The 23,825-nt window shown below is 43.6% G+C and overlaps 1 protein-coding gene across 1 annotated transcript in view; it reads right to left on the bottom strand.

Annotated features, from left to right (window-relative positions):
- Positions 1-1,028: 1,028 nt before the first annotated feature.
- The window catches only part of tars3 (threonyl-tRNA synthetase 3), a 59,968-nt gene continuing 37,171 nt past the window's right edge, over positions 1,029-23,825 (bottom strand). Inside the window, exons 11-19 of the mRNA XM_084337373.1 lie at positions 18,176-18,342; positions 12,769-12,931; positions 10,339-10,476; positions 10,112-10,189; positions 9,844-9,944; positions 4,160-4,264; positions 2,962-3,034; positions 2,649-2,763; positions 1,029-1,704 (exon numbers count right to left, since the gene is read on the bottom strand). Of these exons, the coding sequence (XP_084193499.1) occupies positions 1,556-1,704; positions 2,649-2,763; positions 2,962-3,034; positions 4,160-4,264; positions 9,844-9,944; positions 10,112-10,189; positions 10,339-10,476; positions 12,769-12,931; positions 18,176-18,342 (1,089 nt within the window). The 3' untranslated portion in view covers positions 1,029-1,555. The remainder of the gene's footprint in view (positions 1,705-2,648; positions 2,764-2,961; positions 3,035-4,159; positions 4,265-9,843; positions 9,945-10,111; positions 10,190-10,338; positions 10,477-12,768; positions 12,932-18,175; positions 18,343-23,825) is intronic.

The following is a 23,825-nucleotide window of genomic DNA, read 5'->3' as shown; positions in this document are numbered from 1 at the left end:
AAACGCGTTGCTGGCACTCAAAGTGTTAATGAGGTTCTACGATGCTACCACTTTTATAGCATATTCTAGAAATACCGGTATATTCACCTTACCTTGAAAATTCCAAAAGTAGCATACCGGTATGTTTAATTGTCTGCAGTATCCAATTTCCATTATTTTCACAACCTCGCTTTCTTTCCTGTGCGCTTAATTTATTTTAAATTTAGGCACACATGTTCCCCCTAGGCTAGGATATTTAATTTTAAATAATTAATCAGTCAATACTTCTATTATAATAATAAAGATCATTCTCAATTCCCTTAGCTTAGGTCATAGTAAATGTTTATTTACATTTTATTATTAGCAACTAATAATGAAAACATAATTAGTTGTCCTCATTACAGTACCAAACTGTGAATGATCACATGACAACCATGACTAAAAACCTGACTGTATGAATACTTTAACAAACCAACACTATGGGAAATGCACTTAAGTCTTCTCCAGTCAGGCAAGAATATACTCATTTCCTGTGTGTTCAGTAGAAAGCTATCTGGCCGCAAGCTAGCTTAGCACGAATGAATGGAAGTGGATTGATTGAAAACTTTATTAACAGATTGCAGAATGGGTACAGTACAGTACGGCTCAATACATACAATTGTTAAGGAATGCAGACCAGAGAAAGACTTTCGTCTTGTTTACATCAGGGTCCCCCATTTTCAATTCATCATATGATACAGACCACTAGCCTAGCTTAACTCCAGGAGGTGTTTTTGGCCCACAGCTAGGTTAGCTGATCCACATTCACTTCTATTAATTTGTGCCAAGCGAGGCTAGTTTGCAGCCGGATTATAGCTTTATACTGAACACACAAGAGGGGAAGTTAGTATCCGTCTTCTTGTCTGACTGGACAAGACGGTACGTGCATTTCCCATGATGTTGGCATGTTCCTTTAAAAGTGTTTTTACTACTGGTGAATTGTTAAACTACTTGTGTTTAAGTGCAAGAAAAACAAAAGACTTTAGGTAGAATTATCTTTATTTCTAGATTGTGCCATTCAACATGGAGACGGACCTTATTTAAATGTTATCATCACATACATTTTCCTTCACAAAAAACATTACAACCATTTCTTTCTTAATTCATTATCCTCTTAAACCTTCCCAACGTGCTACCATTCAGAACGGTTAACAAATTGTTATCACATGTTGCATTGACACCAAACACCACATTGAGAATCAGTGCGTTTCTCAGATGTTTTCTCCGATCCTGCAAATTAGTCATATGTCATGACGCTGTCAAGTGCGTTTGTAGCTCTGCATGCCAATCAGTTGTCAAATCATAATTTCCCCTCATTATTCACAGATTTAACATCACATCTTCTCAGAACCTCCTCCATGTGTGTACCTTCACAGATCTTTTCTTTCCAACGCTTCTGACTGAGGCACAAAAAAAAAACACAAGTGTCTTATGCGAGAGAGAGAACGTGCGTGTTGTTGAGTCAGTGCACTTTGGACCCAGAATCTCACAAGTTCCATCCTCTCATCGAGGTTGTGTCTCATGTTGTTGTGTCTCATTAGAACTCTTCCTCTGCGTTGGGACAGCGGGCCTGCTTGAGCAGGGTCAGGCGAGCCAGCACCTCGCTGACAGACAGCTCTCCGTGGACCTTGTTGTCTCTCGTACGCACATTCACACCGTTGGTCGTCTTCTCCTTCTCACCCACCACTGCCAAGACACAGAGGGACAACAGCTCAACACATGGGCCAAATGACATCACGCGCCGCACACACAGCTACCCCCTAACATGTCCTCGCGCCGTGTTACTATGATTTATACTAGACTATGTTAACACCAATATATGGAAAATACTAATATGTCATTAGATTACGGTAGATTAAAATCTATTGTCATTATACAGCACAAGTAAGAAGTTTGGCATCCAACCAAAGTGCAAATGTAACAGTAAAGTGCAATAGTAATATACAATGTACAGGTGATTAATTGGGTATAAAATATATAAATTAGCACTACTGGGTGTAGTGCTAATCAGATGTATGTACAGAGTTGTAATACCAATATGTACAGTGATATAGGTATAAAGACAGTATGGTCGTAGTCGTACTGGCCAGCAGCATAACTAGTACGAGTAGGTAAGGGATATGTACAGATATAGATATAGCATCTACAGATATGTAAAATGATTATGTGCAGGTATGTACAGACAGGTGGATAGATAAATATATGGTAAGAATAAATATATATATACTAGGGATGCTCGATATTGGCTTTTTTACCAATACCAATATTGTCCAACTCTTAATTTCCGATACCAATATCAACCGATATCGATATATGCAGGGTTCCCCCCCCCCCCAAACAGATACCGATATTTTCCGATATCACATTTGTATGCCAATATCGGCCGATAATATCGGTAGGCCGATAATATCGGACATCCCTAATATATACGGTATATGGGTTATAGAAGGATTGAATGCAGGTATATTCAGACAGATGTGGATATATATATACGGTATATACTTTATATATTTTTGACCTTATTCTTGCTCTTAAAATAATTCCTCCTGGGGTAGTTTCTACCAACAGTACTGTGACAAACCACTTGAACCAATGAATGGCCGGTGCTCATACAGTCGAGTCATTCTTACCCAGAATGAAGTTATACTGCGCCAACTGAGCGTTGCGTATTTTCTTGTTTAGAAGGCAGCTGGAGTCCAAGTCAGCCTCTGCCATGAAGCCAGCCTCTACAAACTGCTTACAAACCTGACGGGCACAACGTAGCACTCATAAATACTGGGTCACCACAAAAATAGCAAAGAGAGGGAAAACTAGCTCGACGAGTACGGCAGTGGGAAGTATTGACCTATCTCAAGCCCCACCCCTTTTCCAATCACAACCGTTGTTTCCCTCAGACGAAGTACATCACACTGTTGATGTTAGTCACCGTTTGTTAGTACTCACTCTCTTGGCGTACTCCGCACAGGAAGGGTTGACAGGGACAAACATCACCTGACGTGGAGAAAGCCACAGCGGCCTGGTGAGAGAAAACAAATTACCGGATGAGTGGAAGGAAACGGTCCACATAGGTGGCCAAACGTTTTTTTTTTTTTTAAATGGGAATGCCACGCATTTTAGGAATTCACAGCAAATTGCATAATAGTAAAAGATAGTTTTTTTTCTTTTCATTTCAGATATTGATTGAAGAAGTGTGTTTTTAAGTAAACAACGAAAAATTTGGCCGGTTTCGGCTGTGGTGGGAAGTTTGTTCCTCCATTGTGGAGCGAGGAACGAGAATAGCCGGCTTCTCTTTGATGACCCCTCCCCGGAGCTTGGATAGGAGTGGGTCTGAGGTGGCTTGTCTATCTCATGACAGATGGACAAGCAGGTTCCCTTGGTAATATATCCCGTTCTGCGTTTACCACAGCTCAGTACATTGACGTGTATGCCTGTATGGGAATCTAAGTTCTACACATTATTCTGTTTCTATGACCAGTATGCGTGTATACTTTCGACAACTAATGTTTGTTTCCGTGTTCGAGTTTTGCGCTCTGATTGGCCAGGTCATGTGAGCCAATCGTGGGACAGCAAGTTCTGCGCCTATTTCCGGGTCTAACAGCCTGCAAACTACCTAACGCCTAGTTTATCACTGGTTAAGCTTAGGCGACTCTTTCGCAGTTGGTTAAGGTTAGAGTTTGGAATCAGGGCAAGCGTTCTATCGCCATGCTCTAAGACAAACTCTAACCTTAATCAACTTCGAAAGAGCACCTAAGCTTAACCAGTGTAGAAACTTGCGGTCCCACGATTGGCGCACATGTCACATGACCTGGCCAATCAGAGACGCGGAAACAAACATTTGTTGTCTAAAGTATTCAGGCGACCAGTATGTATGGCTCATTTGTGTGTAAGAGCTCACACACAAAGTTTCTATGGGCTCACAAAATCACTAAGGTGCCCCATTCATTGTCTATTGAGCAGCCCCAGATTTCACATCTGTGTAACATCAGAAATTTCAAGGGTTCTCTCTCGAAAGTCACTCGAAAGTCACGCATGTTCACAAATATAAACTCTCAACTGTCCTGAAGCACAGGAACAATATATAGGTAAATTCTCTCATTCTCCATTAGGTCATAAACACCAGACCTACAAGAGTGCATCTCACCATTTCCCTGCATAGTTCTCCGTGAGGATGGCTATCATCCTCTCCACTGAACCCAAGATGGCACGATGGATGATGACCGGCCGTGCCTTGTCATCGCCGTCCTTTCTGTGGGACACAAAACATTCCCTTTAGGTCACTGTACACTGCACATTTTTGTTAATTCCTCCCCTTCCATGGTACAACGTGGTGTTCATAAATAATAGGGATGCACCAATATGAACATTTTGGTAGATACAAACCAAAATGAATATAGAACCAATATTTATGCTATGGCCGATAAAAGATATAACATTTCTGTTAATAGATTAGATTCGAATTTATTGTCATTATACAGCACAAGTACAGTAAGAAGGAAAATAAGTTTGGCATCCAACCGAAGTGTAAATGTAGAGTAAAGTGCAATAGTAATATACAATGTCAGGTGATTAAACAGGGTATAACATATATAATAAATGAGTACTACTGGGTGTAGTGCTAATCAGATATAATACCAATATGTACAGTGATACAGGTATAGATAGTATGGTTGTAGTCATACTGGCCAGCAGCATTATGTTATGGCCGATAACCCATATTATTATTACCTTTATTTAGCCAGATAAAACATTAACTCTTTGACGGCCAAACACGTAATATCTCGTGTTTCACCACCAATGCTTGAGCGCCAAAAACGTAATCTCGTTTTTAGATCCTTTGATCTTTTTCCTTTGATCCCCATTCTAAATGGTCAGCCGGATCACTCTAGGTGTCCCTGGCTTGTTTGCCTACATTGGAATTGCAATGCCGATCGAATCTCACCAGGTGGCAGTATCGCCTACCTTTTGAACTCTGTCTAAACTGTCTCTGTCCTGTTCCCTTTCTTCCCTGACTCGCTCTGAGGGGGAGGAGCTCTTGCAGAGCAATCGCTAGGAGATCTCCTCGCCTCAAAACCTATAGTTTCCCATATACGAGTAATTACATATAAACAAGTAATCGCGATCGCCGATGGGATCATTGGAATTATTCTTTTTGGAGTACCTTCTGGCTAAGGTAAGGTATATTCTATGTCTATTTTACCGAACCTGAAACATGTTTCTGTAACGATCACAGTGTCTTATTTTACCGGACCTAAACTATCGCATTTTCGGGGTAAGACTACCCCCCTCCCCCCTTGATGATTTTGTGAAGACAACTATGTACATGGTATATACCTTTGATTTGGGAGTATTTGGGGTTTCAGGGGACCAACCAGAACGATTTGGGCTTATTGCATATAAAGTGTCTTATCTGAAAATGGTCGCAAATGGGGAAAGCTTGTAGCGCTCAAAGAGTAAAGAACAGGTTTCTTATTTACAATGTTAATCTGGTCTAAGAGGCCCCAACAGGAATAATAATAAAAAAAAAAAAAAGATTATATGTTAATAATAAAATAAAAACAGTTAACACATTCCTTGCCAACGACGAGTATACTCGCTATTGGCCGCCAATCGTTGAACGCCAACAGCGAGTATACTCGTTATTTGATAGTTACTTCTTTTATTCGATATCTTTACAAGGGTGAGTTTTGCGGGTGTGAAGGAAGCTTTGTTACGGAAGAGAAATGCCAATCTGGCTTTCAATTTAGACTGAAGATTGTTAATGTGAACGGAGAAAGAAAGGGAAGAGTCCAGCCAAAAGCCCTAGATATTTGTAGGACTTGACAAACTCCAGTTCGGTGTAATCAGCGCAAAGGATCTTAGGGTGGTCTGGGGTTTTGTTTTTGCGATAGAATAAGATGCATTTGGTCTTTTTAGTGTTAAGCCGAAGGTGGAGGTTATGAAAGGACTGCTCAATGGAAGTGAGACTGTCTTGAAGAGAGGAGGCCGCGGAATGGAGAGAAGGGCCAGCAGCATACAGGATGGTGTCATCAGCATAAAGGTGGATCCGAGAGCTGCCTGCAGCCTTCGCCACATCATTAATATAAAATGGAGAATAGGGTAGGACCCAAGATTGAGCCCTGAGGCACCCCTTTAGTGATGGCAAGTGGCTCAGACAGGATATTCTCCGTGTTGACCCGTTAGATCCGGTTAGTAAGGTAGCTGGCAAACCAGTTGCAGCAGGTGGGGGATAAACCAATGCTGGAGAGCCTACCCAGAATCGAATGCCTTGGCTAAGTCTATAAAGCTGGCAACGCAGACCTGCCTGTTGTTCAGGTCAGTGATGATGTCGTCAAGGAACTTAAGGGTGGCTGTGATACATCCATGGCCAGAACAGAACCCAGATTGAAGATCGGACAGAATGATTTGTGTTGAGGAAATCCAGTTTCTTAACTCATTCCAGGCCAACCACGAGTATAGTCGGGTTAACTCGCCATCGCTTCCGTGCCAATCACGAGTATAGTCGGGTTTTAATCGTTATTTCTTTTATTAGCGATATCCATTCATTTTCATCCATCCAACCTGATGTTATCGTTGGGAATGGGTCTGAGCTCGCAAAAGGGCAAATACCGCCGCCTATCGTCTCCCGGATGGTATTGCACATCATTGGATTGGATTGGCTGGGACTGTGCATCAAAAAAAGAAGTCCGGTCCAGGTTTTACTTCTCGGGCATGCAGCTGGATACTATTGCATTGAGTCCCCCCACTGGGAGCATCGTGGATCATTGTGTTTTGGACTATACCGTTGGATCAATGGACGCGATCGATATTTGGAATGGCGATCAGGAATTGGATTAATCTTTTTGCATGACATCAGATGTGAGGTAAGGCCTTTGTTACAAATCTTGGGGTAAATAGATGTTCCTATCATCGGTGCGCGCGTGTGTGTGTGTGTGTGAGGTTTGCGCCGACCAAACGATTTTTCAGACCCCGCTTCTCTTCGTACATGAGGACACATATACTATCGATAATCTAGCGTTTATTTGAAAACGATTCATGAATCAGCCGAAATCTACAAAACTATACTCTTATTCAAAACGGTATAAAACGGAAATGTACCGATGAAAAAACAATGCATTTCGTACATGTTGACTGGAAGCAACTCATTGACGATCACTGTTATTTAGATCTATTGCTATTATATTTGATATGTTTTATGCACTCGCAAATAAGTCCTATTGGATATAGCGTTGGCATGGAAGGGCCATCAGCAGAGGGCGCTGTTGGCCCGGAATGAGTTAAGGACCAGCTTCTCAAGAACTTTAGCCAAGCACGGCAAGATGGAAATAGACCAGTAGCAGTTGGGGTCAGAGCTAGAGCCACCATTGAAGAGGGGGAAGATTAGCGCTGATTTCCAGTCAAGGGGGAAGAGAGTTGAATGGACAGATTGAATAATTTTGTGATAGGGTCAGCTAAAAGATGAGTGGCTGGCGCTGCTTTAAGAAACTTTGGATCCAGCCATCAAAGCCAGCAGACTTATTTGGATCCAGTCTGGAAAGTTCTCCCGAACCTCAGAAATTGAGAACGGATTGAAGGAAAAGTCATTGGTAATGGGAGGGGAGGACAGAGTGTGTGGTGGGACGCTATGAGGGTCAGCGGAAGAGAAGGCTAGTATGGAGCTTACAAAGTGTTGATTAAATAGAGAAACCATGCAAGACTTGTCAGTAATGACAACCTTGTCAAAAATCATGGATGCAGGTAGGCTAGGAAAGGAAAGTTTGTTTTCCATGGACTTGACTGTCGTCCAAAATTTCTTCGAATCAGTTTCTCCTTGAAGTGAGACATTTTGGCCATCCTGATGGCCTGGGTACATTTGTTCCTGCATTGCCTGAAGGCAAGCCAATCAGCTGGAGACTTAGAGGTACGGGCTTTTCGCCAGAGTGTTCTTTTGATGTACAAGCTCAGCCAAGTCATGAGAAAACCTGGGGCTAATGCGATTCTTGGTCCGGTATCGTTTCAGAGGGGCCCGTTTATCAATGATAAGGCCAAAAGTGTTCTTAACACTTTGAGTGCCAGCCACGACATAATTAGTTATTTCATGCCAACCGTTGAGTGCCAGAAATGAGATATGCAGTTTTTTTTTATTAGCGATTTCCATTCATATTTCATCAATCTAGCCTCACGTTACCACTGGCACTCTCTCTGAGCTCGAATTGGGAAAATACCGCCCCCTATTGTCTCTCCGGATGGTACTGCACCCCATTGGATTAGACTGAATGAAACGCATGGGGGGAAAAAAAGTCCGGATTCCACATTTTACTTGTCAGGCATGTAATCCGAGCCTACTGCAGTCATCGCCGACCCTCAGAACAGTGTGGAATATATGTTTCCAGTACCCAGCGTTGGATCAATAAACACGATCGATATTTGGAATGGCGTTCATGAATTGGAATCATCTTTTTGGAGAACATCTGATCTGAGGTAAGGAATCTATTTGACCAGTATTGGGATAATCAGAGCTGTTTTCACCTATATATCAACGTGTCCCATATGTGTGTGTGTGGCTGTGAGTGTGTGTAGCTGATCAGGAAATAAGAGAATCGATTTTTCAGCCCGCTTCTATAGCGTGCATAAGTACACATATACCATCGATAATCTAGCGTTTATTTGATTCCTGCAGAATCTTTTTTTCCCCTTGAAAGTTTAAAAAAACGAGCGTTTTTCAAAATGGTATAAAACGGAAATGAACCGATTAAAAAACAATCCGTTTCGACAATGTTGACTGCAAACAAGTCATTGATAAACGACGGTCGTATTAGACACACAGCCATAATTTAAGTATATACTCGTTATCACCATACATAACGCTTATATTGAAACACATTGACATTAGGGCCGTTCTTTCAACCTAAAAGTGCACTTTCTTCAACCTCGAACCTAAATTACTTAGCAACCCGTGTTACCAAGTAAACAAATCACAGAACGATAGCCAGTTAGTTAGCCAGCGCCAGCCAGATACTAACGTTAGCTCACAACGATAGCCATGTTAGTTAGCCAGCGCCAGCCAGATACTAACGTTAGCTCACAACGATAGCCACGTTAGTTAGCCAGCGCCAGCCAGATACTAACGTTAGCTCACAACGATAGCCACGTTAGTTAGCCAGCGCTAGCCAGATACTAATGTTAGCTCACAACGATAGCCACGTTAGTTAGCCAGCGCCAGCCAGATACTAACGTTAGCTCACAATGATAGCCACGTTAGTTAGCCAGCGCCAGCCAGATACTAACGTTAGCTCACAACGATAGCCACGTTAGTTAGCCAGCGCCAGCCAGATACTAACGTTAGCTCAAAACGATAGCCACGTTAGTTAGCCAGAGCCAGCCAGATACTAACGTTAGCTCACAACGATAGCCACGTTAGTTAGCCAGCGCCAGCCAGATACTAACGTTAGCGCACAACGATAGCCACGTTAGTTAGCCAGCGCCAGCCAGGTACCAACGTTAGCTCACAATGATAGCCACGTAACCCTCTGCTGGCGCGTGCTGTGCACTACAATCAACTCCGTGTCAGTGTAATAGCAGTCTGTGACGTCACGGTATTGAGAATCATACCGGCGGGATTTCGAAATATCCTGGTATACCGTAATACCGTCATACCGCCCAAGCCTAGCATAGAGTGCATATTTACGTCTCTTTACAGTTTCTCCCCATCCATCATTGAAAAAGGAGGCAGTGTAATACAAAGTGTACAGGCTGAGAAATATCTTATTTTTAGGTGGGATTAATATATAATCCTTGCTTCAATAACAGGACTCTGCACTGTGTAGCCAGTCTGATTAGGTGACTCACCCCACAAAGGTCAGGTTGAAGCGGATAGGGAGCTGGAAGTCCAGCTGAATGGTTGCACACTGGTGATATCGTCCAATTGCATCTTTGATCTTAATATCAATCTGAAATGGCACAGAAGCAGAAAGTTAAGGCTGCTATTATTGTTTATCTAGGACATGGGGTGTTTGTTTGAAACACCTATTTTTTATATTGTCATAACAATGATTAAAAGGCATAACAGTGATTTGAGTCGCTATGCACGGCCAAAGTTGAATATTTACATACAGACCTTGGGCCCATAAAAGGCACCATCTCCAGGGTTTAGTTTCCATGGCTCCCCAAACTCATTCAGGCTGTTCTCCAGTTGCTGTCACACAGTAAGAAGAGTTTAACATAATATTTTGAGTACAAAATATTTCTGGGGAGTACAAGAAAAAGGACAAGAGGACACACGTTTACATAAACCAGTCTGCTCACAGCTCTTTTACTATGACTAACACTAACAGAGTCATGTACCTTCTCTGCCTGGTTCCAGACGGCAATGTCGCCCAGGTACTTCTCTGGGCGAGTGGAAAGGTGGAGCTGGAAGGAGAAGCTAAACACGTTGTAGACGCAGCGCAGGAAGTCCAGGCAGCCCTTCATCTCAGACCCTATCTGTAGTGGAAACAATGTCATACTGAAATCATGGCGGTGAAAATATAAACTGGAAATGTTAATGTGATCAAATGAAAAAGCAACAAAGGGGGATGCCACCCATTCTAAGAATCGACATATATTTGGTAAATCCAAAGCGCTTTACAACTCACGCCTCACATTCACACACCGACGGCGGAGGCAACCATGCAAGGTGCCAACTTGGCTCATCTGCAGCTGTTAGGGGTTAAGTGTCTTGCTCAAGGACACTTTGACATGCACCCAAGAGGAGCCGGAATCGAACCAGGAACCTTCCGATTACCAGACGACCGATCTACCTCCTAAGTCACTGTTGCCTTCATAAGATATGTTATTTCTATGCCCCCAGGACACTTCAGTGTATATTTGCGAATATAAACCACTTTCGGTTAGTTACTAACTCAATCTTATTGATTTAAAAAGAGGGAAAGGGGACATCCTAATGCTAGAATTCAGAGAGAGAAGCCCTAAATTTGTGACCATGTGGGTGTAAAATCTGCGGCTGCTCCATAAGACAATAAATGTGGCTCTGACTCAAAACCTCCTCACGACATCTCCGCTCCAGGCAAACCTCCTCCCAGTCTGTGGAGAGCACCACAGACTGTGCATGCTTTTAAAAAAGAGCCTTTTGTTTAATAGAGCCTCTTTAACCCATTCTCTGCCACCACCAGGGATGGGTACCGAATTCGGTACCTTTGAGGTGCCGAACCGAAACACGTCGGTACTACAGAGTATCGATTCAAGTGAGATACAAAAAAAAAATAAAAAAATAAATCTTTTCATGTCAACGTTCACACGCACAATATATGCTTACCTAGGATTTGACTTGATTCAACAACAAAGCAGTCGGAGCAATGGCAAGCCGAAAACTGTCGAAATTGTAGTTATTTGAAGTTTGGATTATTTTTTTCACGACTGAGGTAGATAAATAAAATTTCTTGAGACTAAAGTACCGAAAAAAGGTACCGTTGGGTACCGGTATCGATTCAAATGTGAAAGGTACCCATCCCTAGCCACCACTTTGATCATCCTAAACCATCCTCTGCCAGCGCTATTTGTCTATGGAGATGTTCACCTTCTTTGCAGGGCTATAACTTTTTAAATTGTATTGCTAAATTGACATTACTATGGCCCATTCAACATCAATTATCTATCGTTCAGGATGTAGGAACGTTTTACTTTTTCATTCACACATTCATACTAAAATACCATCTAGAGTATAAATATGTTTTTATCGTTTTCTGCAGTATTTCATAGAACGTGAGATATAGGCATAAATGCATATATTAGATTATCAAATGCAGTTTGATACCGATCCATGCTATATTAAAAAATGTCAACTGTACATGGTCCTAAACGTCATGACTGATCATCTGCGGGTGAACGGAGGGGGGGGGGGGGGGGTCGTTTATAATTCAATGACCGACGTTAAATGATTTATGTAGTATGGGTGATATATTGATCAGAGCAGTTTGTATCGAAAATGATAAAGAAAAACGCTGAAACTCACGTCAGTCTCCACGTAGCGTTGGGCGATGAGTGGAGCAAACAGATCCCAATTATGTGATGTTGATCGATGCGATCCATTTCCGGTTTGTATATTACTAATACACGTCCAAATCATGTTGATTATTGAGTTATGGCAAAGATCCATATCCACAGTGTCTGTATTGAGCCCCGGGACGATAAACGAGTGGCCGGACGAAATTAGGGGACGGACCGAGCTCCAACGGGCACTTCCGGTTTGGCAACTCGCCGATCGGCCACCAGGTGGCGGTATTGAAGCGTTGCAGAGTTGTGATGGCTCAGACAGCATCAGCCAAGACTCCGTGGGTGAAATATGAATACCATGACGAAAATATGAAATATTGATCTCAAACACGCCTTACGGCGTGATTGGCAGACAACGCATGGCGGAGAAACCCGCCTTAACACGTGATTGCCGGATAATGGGTTAATAGAGCCTTTTGTTGATTTTAATCTAGTTTTAGCTCCACACATGTTATGTTATTTGACTAGATTTAGCCCTTCTTTTATGTTCTTTACTCTCTTGCTAGCTTTTATGTTCTTTTACACTGTAGCGCTTTGAGATTTGTTCCACAATTATAAAGCACGTCTATAAATGAAATATATTATTATTATTATTATGTTGGTGCATTTTATGGGCTGGCATTTCCCTTTTAAAAATCAATAGAAAATCAACAGGACACATTAAGGTTAGAATAAGTGGATGAAAAAGTGCTACAACCGCGATGGCCGAGCGATGCTGGTCACCTGGTCCATAGTGCAGAAAATGTGGGCATCGTCCTGCTGGAAGCGCCGCACTCTGGTCAGGCCGGTCAACGTGCCTGACAGCTCGTTCCTATGGAGGACCCCAAAGTCGGCCAGTCTAAGAGGCAGCTCCCTCCATGAGCGGGGCCTGTGGCTGAACATCAGACTGGCAAACGGAAGACAAGAAGAATGGAGCGGAGAGACAGAAGTGAGTAATGAAGACTTATAGAAGCAGTTGGTGTTACCATCTTATCAAGAGGCTGAACCGGAGTTATGGGTTATACAGGAGTTAGGTGAAAGGAGCCATAGGACGACAGATCCTCCTGTACATTGTGAAGTAGTGATCTTTGTGGTTACAAGCGCAACTTGAAAATAAAATAGAGGTCAGGATGACAAAGAATTGGCATAACAATTGATTGGCAACCCCTTTTTGAGAATGTGATGGGGTGATGGAGAAATATCCCTTTAACCCTTTGGAGGCCAAACCCGAGATAAGTCGGGTTAACTCGCCATGCTCTGGGCGCCAAACCCGAGAAATCCTGGGTTTTAATCGATATTTCTTTTATTCGCTATATCCATAAAATGTTCATCCATCCAGCCTGACGTTATCATTGGGAATGGGTCTGAGCTCGCAAAGGGCAAATACCGCCGCCTAACGTCTCCCGGATGGTATTGCACATCATTGGAATCCCTCTGGCTGGGGCTGTGCATCAATCTAAGAAGTCTGGTCCAGGTTTTCCTTCTCGGGCATGCAGTATCGTTAGAACACTCGGAGCAGTGTGGATTATGTTTTTTTTTTTTTATATATCTTTTTCCCCCTCCTTTTTCCTCCGATTTTCTCCCATCCCAATGTTAGTCGTTATGCCAATTCCCAATCCCCTTCCTGGTCGCTGCGCACTTACCCCCCACAGTCGGTCTGGGAGAGTGGAGGCTACCACGTGCTTCCTCCGACACACGTCCAGCCAATCAACCGCTTCTTTTCACCTGGCAGCGCGGATTCTCACTGAGAGGGCGTAGCGTGTGGAAGGATCACACTATCCCACTTAGATCCTATCCGCGCTTAGCAGGCGCCCCGACCGAACTGTAGGAGTCGCCGTTTAAAACGACCCGGACCCACCCCGCCAGCTTCTCCCACCCTCTAATACTGCCAATTGTATTAGTGTGAACGGCCAGCCAAGCTGGTGACAACCCCGGAGCTGTGAGCTGGATTCGAACAGGCGAATCCAGACGCTCCGGGGTTGGTGACGAACGCAATCTCCGTTACGGCACCTGACCGCCCTGGATTATGTGTTTTGAACATATAACGTTGGATCAATAAACGCAATCAATATTTGGAATGGCGATCAGGAATTGGATTAATCTTTTTGCACTACATCAGATGTGAGGTAAGGAATCTATGTTACCAATCTTGGGTTAATCAGATGTTCCTTTCACCGCCATCGGAGCGTGTGTGTGTGAGGTTCGTGCCGACCAAAGTACGGAGAAGCGATTTTTCAGACCCCGCTTCTGTTCACCCATGATGACACATAATATCGATAATCTAGCGTTTATTTGAAAACGAGTAATAAATCAAGCGACAAATGGCACGATTTCTAACGAAATACATTGAAGCTCGATTTGCTGGAGTTTATTGAGATGAGACAGAACGCTCTAGAAATATATTCATATTCATCACAGTATAAAACGGAAATGTATGTATGAAAAAATTATCTGTTTCGTGCATGTTGACTGGAAGCAACTCACTGACGATCACCGTGTTATTTAGATCTATTGCTATTATATTTGATATATTTTAAGTAGGGATGCTCGATATTGGCTTTTTTTTTTGTATTTAATTTTTTTATTATTTTTTAAACAAACATATAAACAAACATGACAACACACGATAAGATATACAAGCATTAATTGTCAGGGCACATCCAATGAGATCACATTTTAGTTAGTTAAGATATACCCCTAATACCTGTTATCTAAAAAACCTACACACATATGCTCCAGCTCGAACCCCCCCCCTCCCGGACCCCACCTTGAGAAGTACCTCCACTATCCCTCGCACCTAACCAGACACTACCATTATAAGCTAGCTTTTATTCTCTCCACCACTTCTAACCACATTGACATTTTGGATTCATTGAGACCCAGAATTCTTGCTGTAGATATTTCATGGTAAATTACATCGAGATATGTAAGAAACCAAACTTTACGGCAAATTTTTTCCGGTTGAAACCAGCGTGATGCGATCAGCTTTTTAGCTACTGTGATACCCGATAAAACCAATCTCTTTAGCTGTGGATTCACTGCAAACTCAAAAACATCATTCAATAGTAATACCGAGGGGTGTACAGGTATATTCCAAGATACGAGTTTTGATATTTGTTGGGTCACATCTTTCCAGAATGCCTTAACTGGTGAGCAGTCCCAATACATGTGCATAAATGTCCCTTCGTCCCCATTTGTACATTGGGAGCATTTGGAGTCTTGTTTAAGCCCCATTCGGCACAGTCTTATAGGAGTCAAGTATGTCCTGTGAATATAGTTAAGATTGATTTGTTGATGATCCGGGTTCCTTGATGTAAGTCGGACATTTGCCCAGGCTCCTTGCCAATCAAAGTAATTTTCCAGGTCTGGTATATCCCTCCTCCAGACAGAATCTAGTTGGAGGGTTTCATACGAGGACGTTAGTAATTGATGATAAAATTCTGAAACAAAACCTCTCGATGTCTCTCTTTCGTAGAAGAATTTGTGGTATCTGTGGTGTTCAATTGGTCTGTCTAATGGAACACCGTGAGACTTCAAACATAGCTGTAACTGTTTGTAAAAAAGCCATGTGGACTTGGTGAGATAAATTTTTTTGCGTATTTCAATTTCGATATTGGCTTTTTTACCGATACCGATATACCGATATTGTCCAACTCTTAATTTCCGATACCGATATCAACCGATACCGATATATGCAGGGTTTCCCCCCCCAAAAAATGGAATAATTTCAGGTAATTAACATTACATATCTCTTGTTGTGGAATTAACACAACATTATGCATACTTTTGACAATAAGCAAAATCAGAATTTGTTCTTACTTGCTTGCCTGGGTAAATAAAGGTTATAGAAATGTAAAAAAAAAAAAAAAAAAAAAAAAAAAAAATCCGATATCACATTTTAATGCCGATATCGGCCGATAATATCGGTAGGCCGATAATATCGGACATCCCTAATTTTAAGCACTCGCAAATAAGTCCTATCCTACATTGGATAAAGCACTGGCGCTGAAGGGCCATCAGCGCCCTCTGCTGTTGGCGCCGGAAGTGTTAAGGGGAACCATCTTATAAATTGCCTTTTCCAGTGCATTGTTTTCTAGCAATGTGGGGTTGTATAAACACTGTCTATGCCACAAATTCTATTTTTTGCGCATTCCTCCAGTTCAGATGAGACAAGGTCCTCCCCCACTGAACCAAGCCATTCTGATTTGACTCACTCGCTGACGTGAATTAGGCACTGATCTGCATATCTCAGCCCCTGGTTGTAGCCACCGCCCACAATCAACAATTCGCTCAACAACGGAGCGAGTGGAAATAATGTGAAAGCGGTTTCCCTGTCACTGACACTTCGTCAAACAGGTTGACATGACGTGAGTGCAGACAGAGAGAGAGCGAGAGACAGAGGCTCTCATACGGTGCAACTCGAGTCGTCTCGGCGCATTTACACACACTCCGGTCTTCTCTCTCTCTCTCACTCTCTGTCTGCCAGTGCAGACTGTGGGTGACTTGTCATACAGCGCATTGCGAGTAAAACAGCCAAACATTTTCCAAATAGTGAAAGAAATAGTAAGATAGTTCCCCTTTAATGAAAATAATGTATTAAAAGAAAATGGGAAGTAACTTCTCTTTAGAATTCTGCAGCTTTGGTTTTTATGGGATACCTTCTAGCTAGGGGTGGGAATCACCAGTTTCATCACGATACAATATTGATTCTTTGGACAACGATACGATATTTGCCGATATCACAAAGTCTGCCACGATATGATACAATTGGATTCAGGTGCCTGCGATCGATATGAGACGATATTATATGCCCATTTAACACAATCAGTAACATTTAGATCAACTCAAAAAAGGCAACGGAAATATCATTTGACATTTCTATTTTTGAGCTCTTCCAGACATTTAAATGAAAAACAATCCATTGTTTTTAATACAAATAGACCTCCTGTTCACTGTAAAGTGCCACGTTTTGATATATTGAGCTTTAAACTTTAAGTAAAACATTTTGGAACTCACAACACGCAACCTAAAATCCCAAACCGTTCCTACAATTGTTTTATGTTGCATGATGATCATGGATAGATTCATTATGTATTGTATTTTTTGTTTAAATATCAACATTATCTGTCCATCCTCAGTCAATTTACTATAAATATATATAATAAACTCCTGACTTCATCTGGTCTTTCCAAACGCACACACACACAGAAAGGGAGAATGCAATTTAGTCATTATGCCAATTCCCTTCCTGGTCATTGCGCGCATTGCCCCACTGTCGGTCTGAGGAGGGTGTAGACTATCGCATGCCTCCTCAGATACATGTGGAGTCGCCAGCCGCTGCTTTTCACCTGACAGCGAGGAGTTTCACTGGAGGTTTGCGCTATTTCCCCCAGATCCCCTCCTTGCTGAACAGGCGCCCCGACCGACCAGTAGGAGTCGGTTTGCAACGACCAAGAAACATACCACACCGGCTTCCCACCCGCGAACACTGCCAATTGTGTTTGTAGGGACAACTGACCAAGCCAGAGGTACCGCTGACAGCTGGATTAGATCCCAGAGTCTCTGCGGTGGTAGGCGAGTGCCTAGTCCTCTACACTACCCAGCCGCACCATGTTCGTAATTTTGGATGCTTCTTTCTTGTGAAATAAAGAATATTTGAAGTCTAAAGCCTCCCGCCAATCATTAATCAAGTTAAATAGCCTGAAATGGGGAAATTAAGTTCAGTCAGATCATTCTGTCTATACTTGGTTATGTAGGGGGAGGGGGGGGGGGACCAGACATCTCTGTTTTAGGCAATGGTACTCTGCAATGGTGAGTACATTTCCAACTCTGTGATGAACGAGTACATTTCCAACTCTGCGATGAACAAATACATTTACTACTCTGTGATGAACGAGTACATTTACTACTCTGTGATTAACGAGTACATTTACTACTCTGTGATTAACGAGTACATTTACTACTCTGCGATGAACAAATACATTTACTACTCTGTGATTAACGAGTACATTTACTACTCTGTGATGAACGAGTACATTTACTACTCTGTGATTAACGAGTACATTTACTACTCTGCGATGAACAAATACATTTACTACTCTGCAATGAACGAGTACATTTACAACTCCAACCAGCACAAATAAAAACATACCAGTGCCCAGGACAGTTCATGGGCTTGAGTGCAAAGACTTCATCCTCCACAGGGAATGAGAACATGTTGTCGCTGTAGTGCTGCCAGTGACCGGACGTCTCCCACAGCTTGCTGTTGTAGATGTTGGGAGAGGCTACCTCCTGGTAACCTCTTCTCCAGTACTCCTCCTACACAAAACACCAAGAGGGAGACAAGTGTTTAACCGTTTAAATTGTTTGGTATGGTTTTTACACCATCCCTACTCCTTTGCCCTCATTGAGAATGCAGGGATCTATGGACGCCCCACCCCCCTTACATTTACATTGTCATTTAGCTGACGCTTATATCCAAAGCGACTTACAAGTTCTGTGCGACAACTCAGGAAGGGCACAACTCTATTAGCTGAGTAACAATGTTCATCAAAGTGTTGAGTGCTACAGTGTAGGTTAGTATATTAGGACAAGTGCATGACAGTAAGGTTAGTTAGGGTTAGAATATTTTTCATTTCAGATTATGGTTGAAGAAGTGAGTCTTTAGTCCACGGCGAAAGATTGGATGAGTTTCGGCTGTCCTAACTGTGTTGGGCAGTTCGTTCCACCATTGTGGGGCAAGGACTGAGAATAGGCGGCTTCTCCTTGATGACCCTCCCGGAGCTCGGATAGGAGTGGGTCTGAGACGGCCAGAAGATGCAGAGCGTAGGGGTCTTGAGGGTGTGTAGTTAGAGACCATTGACCGGAGGTAGGCGGGAGCGGTTCCCTTTGCCGCACGGTATGCCAGGTCGAGGGCCTTGAAGCGGATTCGCGTGGCAATGGGGAGCCAGTGCAGGTCCCTAAGAAGTAGGGTGACATGGGCTGACTTCGGTAGGTTTGAGATCAGGCGGGTCGCTGTGTTTTGAATGAGCTGAAGAGGCTTGGTGGCAGTGGCCGGGAGGCCAGCAAGGCCACATTGTTTGTGATAATCGGCAAATATCGCATCGTTGTCCAAAGAATCGTTATCGTATCGTGATGAAACTGGTGATTCCCACCCCTACCAGCAAGCAGTGCGTTGCAGTAGTCGAGACAGGAGATGACTGTTGATTGGACGAGGAGTTGGGTGGCTTCTTTTGTCAGGAAGGGGCGGATCCTTCTGACGTTGCTCAGGAGGAATCTGCAGGTTCTGGTTGTCGCTGCGATGTGAGCGGAGAAGTTTAACTGGTCGTCGAGGACAACACCAAGGTTCTGGGCGGTCGGGGACGCGGTCACAGTTGCATTCTCGACTGTGATGGAAAGGTCCATCAGGGGGGAGGATTTGGCCGGCAGGTGGAGCAATTCTGTTTTCTTAGGTTCAGTTTGAGGTGGTTGGTCGTCATCCAGGCGGAGATGTCGGACAGACAGGCCGAGATCCGCTCAGAGACGTGGATATCCGAGGGAGGGAAGGAGAGGAAGAGTTGAGTATCATCGGCATAGCAATGATACGAGAAGGCATGAGACGTGATAATGTTACCCAGATATTTAGTGTAGAGGGAGAAGAGAAGGGGTCCTAGGACCGAGCCCTGGGGGCCAACAGGATCCCTCTCCATGACACTTGGTAGGAGCGGTCATTGAGGTATGATGTCAGCCATGTCAGCGCAGAGCCAGCCACTCCCATTCCTGCGAGGGACGCGAGGAGGATCTGATGGTTGACTGTGTCGAAGGCTGCAGATAGGTCTAGGAGAATCTGGACAGAGAGGCCTTTCGCTTTTGATAAGTGAAGTGCCTCTGTGACCGCTATGTGACCGTTTGTTTGAGGTTGCTTTTGTGGTTCTCCATGTTTCTGCTCCGTATAATAGAACTGATTTGACATTGGTGTTGAAGATGCAGAGTTTGGTCTTTGTGGAGATGTGGTTTGAATTCCATGTTTGCTTCAGTATTAAAAATGCTGTTCTTGCCTTCCCTATTCTTGCTTTGATGTCTTTGTCGTTGCCTCAGTCCTTCCCCACGATGCTTCCCAGGTATGTGAAGGTGTCCACCTCGTCCAGTGCTTCTCCGTCCAGTTGTACGGCCTCTTCTAAATTGTGGTTCATCTTCATCTCCTTTGTTTTTGCTTTATTGATGTGTAGTCCTGTGGTAGCTGCAATTGTGGCAAGTTTTGTGAGTTTGGTCTGCAGATCGCCCAAACAGCAAACCGGAAACAGGAAACTGGTGCTCATCCAAATTCGGTCCGACCACTCGCTATAGCTCCCGGGACTCCATCTTGACACACTGGATAATCGATCGCTCACCCTAACTCAATAAACAACATGATTTGGACGTATATACTATTATACAACCTGGAAATGGATCCGGTATTTCTCCATCCCATAATATAAACAAATTCTGTTCCACGCTCATCCCCCAACGGCGCGAGGAAGCCACGGTGAGTTTCAGCGTTATTTTCTAACGTGTTCCATATAAACTGCTCTGATGATCATATGACCCACACTAGATGAATGATATAACGTTGCCCACGGAATTATAAACGACCCCCCGCCCATCCGGTCAACATCAGATCATACGTAGTAACTTCTAGAAGTACCTCCAGTTGAAATTTTTTATCTGGCACCGATCGCTACCAAACTGTATTTGATCATCAATATAATGCATTTGGGGCTATAAATCAAGTTCTGGAGAAAGCTGCAGAAAACGATAAAAACATACTTATACTTTAGACCATATTTTAGTATGAATATGTGAATGAAAAAGTATAACGTTGCTACACCCTGAACAATAGATATAGGACATTGAATGGGCCATAAAATGTCAATTTAGCAATACAATTAAAAAAGTTATAGCCCTGCAAAGAAGGGGAACTTCTCCATAGACAAATAGAGATGGCGAGGGATGGTAAATTATGAATTTAACCATGGCGATCAAAGTGTTAAATGAATACATTTATTATAACAGGTAGTTTCGAGTCGTGCCTACGCACTACAGGGCTACTATTGTATTATATAAGGCTTTGCCGCTTCCTCCTCATCGTTGATTGCCTGTAGTAGCTGCATCTAACATTAGTAGCTAACGTTAAAACTAACCTAAAGTTAGTTGTTCACCAACAATCTCAACATTTGTTTTATCATTAGCTCAAAAACACAGAACCGGACGAGACAAATTGTCCGCTCATAGGTGCTGCTAGGATAATAACAACAATACTTCCGCTCCGGTCGGTGGGTGGGTTTCAAAATAAAAGTCTAAAACACCGGAAAAGACGTTTATTTTGTACAGCGTTTTCCTCCACGAGTACATCATGTGATCAATCGATCTGGATTATTTTTGCTCATCCCTAGTTTATCCTGTGCTGAAGTCTCCATTCCAATAGAGATGGTATATATTTTGGTGTTTATTTGATTATAGTTTCACTGCCTTTTTATTTATTACGTTTCCACAGTTTTTTCCTCATACTTATACCTCATACATATTAACATTTTGTACATGGTACCGCAAGGTACATTAATAATACATGTACATGTTAAAAGGATGACACAAAAAGCCAGACAGGGAGAGGACTTGTTTCCAGTTTCAGTTTGTTTTATAATAAACAATCAAACTGAATCATTTATTTAGGATATTTAAAATGTCTTCCAATGTTAAATAAAGGTTTATTGCACTTTGAAACGGTTTCCTTGCATTATTATGCTATTATTATATTAGTAAAAAAAATAAAAAGGTTAATTGAAAACTTTTGAGAAATACATTTCTCAAAAAGAAATCTCAAAACCGCAATAATATCGCTTATCACAATATTTTCTGGGACAATTAATCGCCCAGCAAAATGTGTTATCGTGACAGGCCTAACCACATCAAACAAGAAGTGGACGCGGGCAAATACTGCGACATGGTCCATGGACCTACAAAAGGCATTTGACACCGTCAATCACTCCCTTTTGATGGTGGAGGTAAATGGTACACTATACCCCCCCCCCCCCCTCCCAGTGAGCTATGGTGTTCCACAAGGAAGCATACTAGGACAGTTACTGTTCCTAATTTATGCAAATGACATGTCGTCAGCTTGTGACTGCAACTTGTTCCTGTTCGCGGATGACTCAGCCCTGCTGGTCTCTGACAAGAACAAGTTGCAGGTTGAAAAATCCCTCAGCTCGGAACTCGGTAGAATCTGCACCTGGCTCGCAGATAAACGTAAGGTTATGTATATAACCAAGTTCTGTGAATTATGGCGACGCTCAGCATCATCTGCACTGTACTTCACTTCGTGCACAAGCACTGAAAAAAAGAATTCCACCATGTACCTTTACATCCCAACATTCGTCTGGCCACACCCCCATCCGCTTACCTTCATAAGCAGGTGTGTGGTCACCTACTCGCCTCCTTCCCAAACTTTCACCACAAGGCGAGATCAAGGGCCGCAGCGGCGTCTGATGCTGAGCGTCGCCATAATTCACAGAACTTGGTTATATACATAACCTTACGTTGTTTCATTATGGCTTTCGCTCAGTATCATCTGCACAAGAGGAGCTGAGCGGGAGCCATAGCTCGACAAATGTACCCCGCTGAGGCCCCCCACAACCATCAGACCGGGGAGGACCGAGCCCCCCGACCCTCCCTAATGGAGGATACCCTCCCTATTGGAGGCTTACGGGAGGGAGACGGATCCAACCGTGCGAAGAGGAACTCAAGCAACTCAACGCACAGGGTGAGCAGACCGTGGCTTGACCCCACGACTACACACACGCACAACCCGCATGCCACCAGGGAACGAACGGAAGGAACAAACCTCGTTACTGCCCCCAAAATCACGGGGTCAAGAGCAAACCCAACCCCGTGGCAAGGCTGTAGCAGCGGAGCGCGAAGGAAGACCCAGACCCACTGAAGGGACTGGATCCCCTGGAAAAAGGGGGGCCCGGAGAGGTCAATGACGCCAGGCATCAAGACCCCACCAGGCGGTCACTTAGTGACACCGCCCCCCACATCGCCAGCGTATTCGGATAAGGCCCCTCCAAGAGCGGGCCCTTTCCCCCCAATAGCACACCGCCTGGCACACTGACCCTGCAGAACAGGCAGTCAGCATGGCCGTAAGCACTCAAAAAGTTCAACCAACGGAAGCAGGCAGCGCACCGGGGAAACCAGGCAGCAGGCTGTAACCTGAGCCTGGAGCACTGCGGACGAGACAGGCGCCAAAGGAGTCAACTGAAAACAGCCCCCCCCCGGCGGAAGGGGCGTATGCTGGCGTTGTTGATCACCATGACAAAGCCTCCATTAAAAAAAAACCACCCAGAGGGGTCGAGGCAGAGAAGGCTGACATGATTGGCAGACGTCATGAACGTGCAGGGGCACACTCAACCGGGTAACCCGGGAGTTGACTCTGCTCCAACATACCAGGGAATCAACTACCCTCTCGGTACAGACGGTGGTTGTTCCTATAACCCCTCAAGAAAAAACTCCAAAACACACCTGCGGGCGGGTATACACCAGCTATACCGCAGTACAAGTGTTTCAGTTTCCAAAAAAAAGATATCCCAGGCCTACGGTATCAACAAAACTTTACTTCGGACCGGGCCCGGCGGCCCGGGAAGCACACAGGATTACCAGAGGGGGTCCAGAAGACCACCCCAACAGCCCCCTCTTCGCCATGCGTGAGAGAGGAGCGAAAGAAGGAGAACCAGCCCCTTACAATAGTGCCAGGTACAAAAGAGTACCCAACAAAGGGTCTCCATAACGCC

This window comes from Notolepis coatsorum, assembly GCF_963971535.1.
Source record: "Notolepis coatsorum genome assembly, chromosome: 20".
NCBI lineage: Eukaryota > Metazoa > Chordata > Actinopteri > Aulopiformes > Paralepididae > Notolepis > Notolepis coatsorum.
Note: the sequence above shows the minus strand (reverse complement) of the source record. Positions and strands in the feature narration are given on the sequence as shown.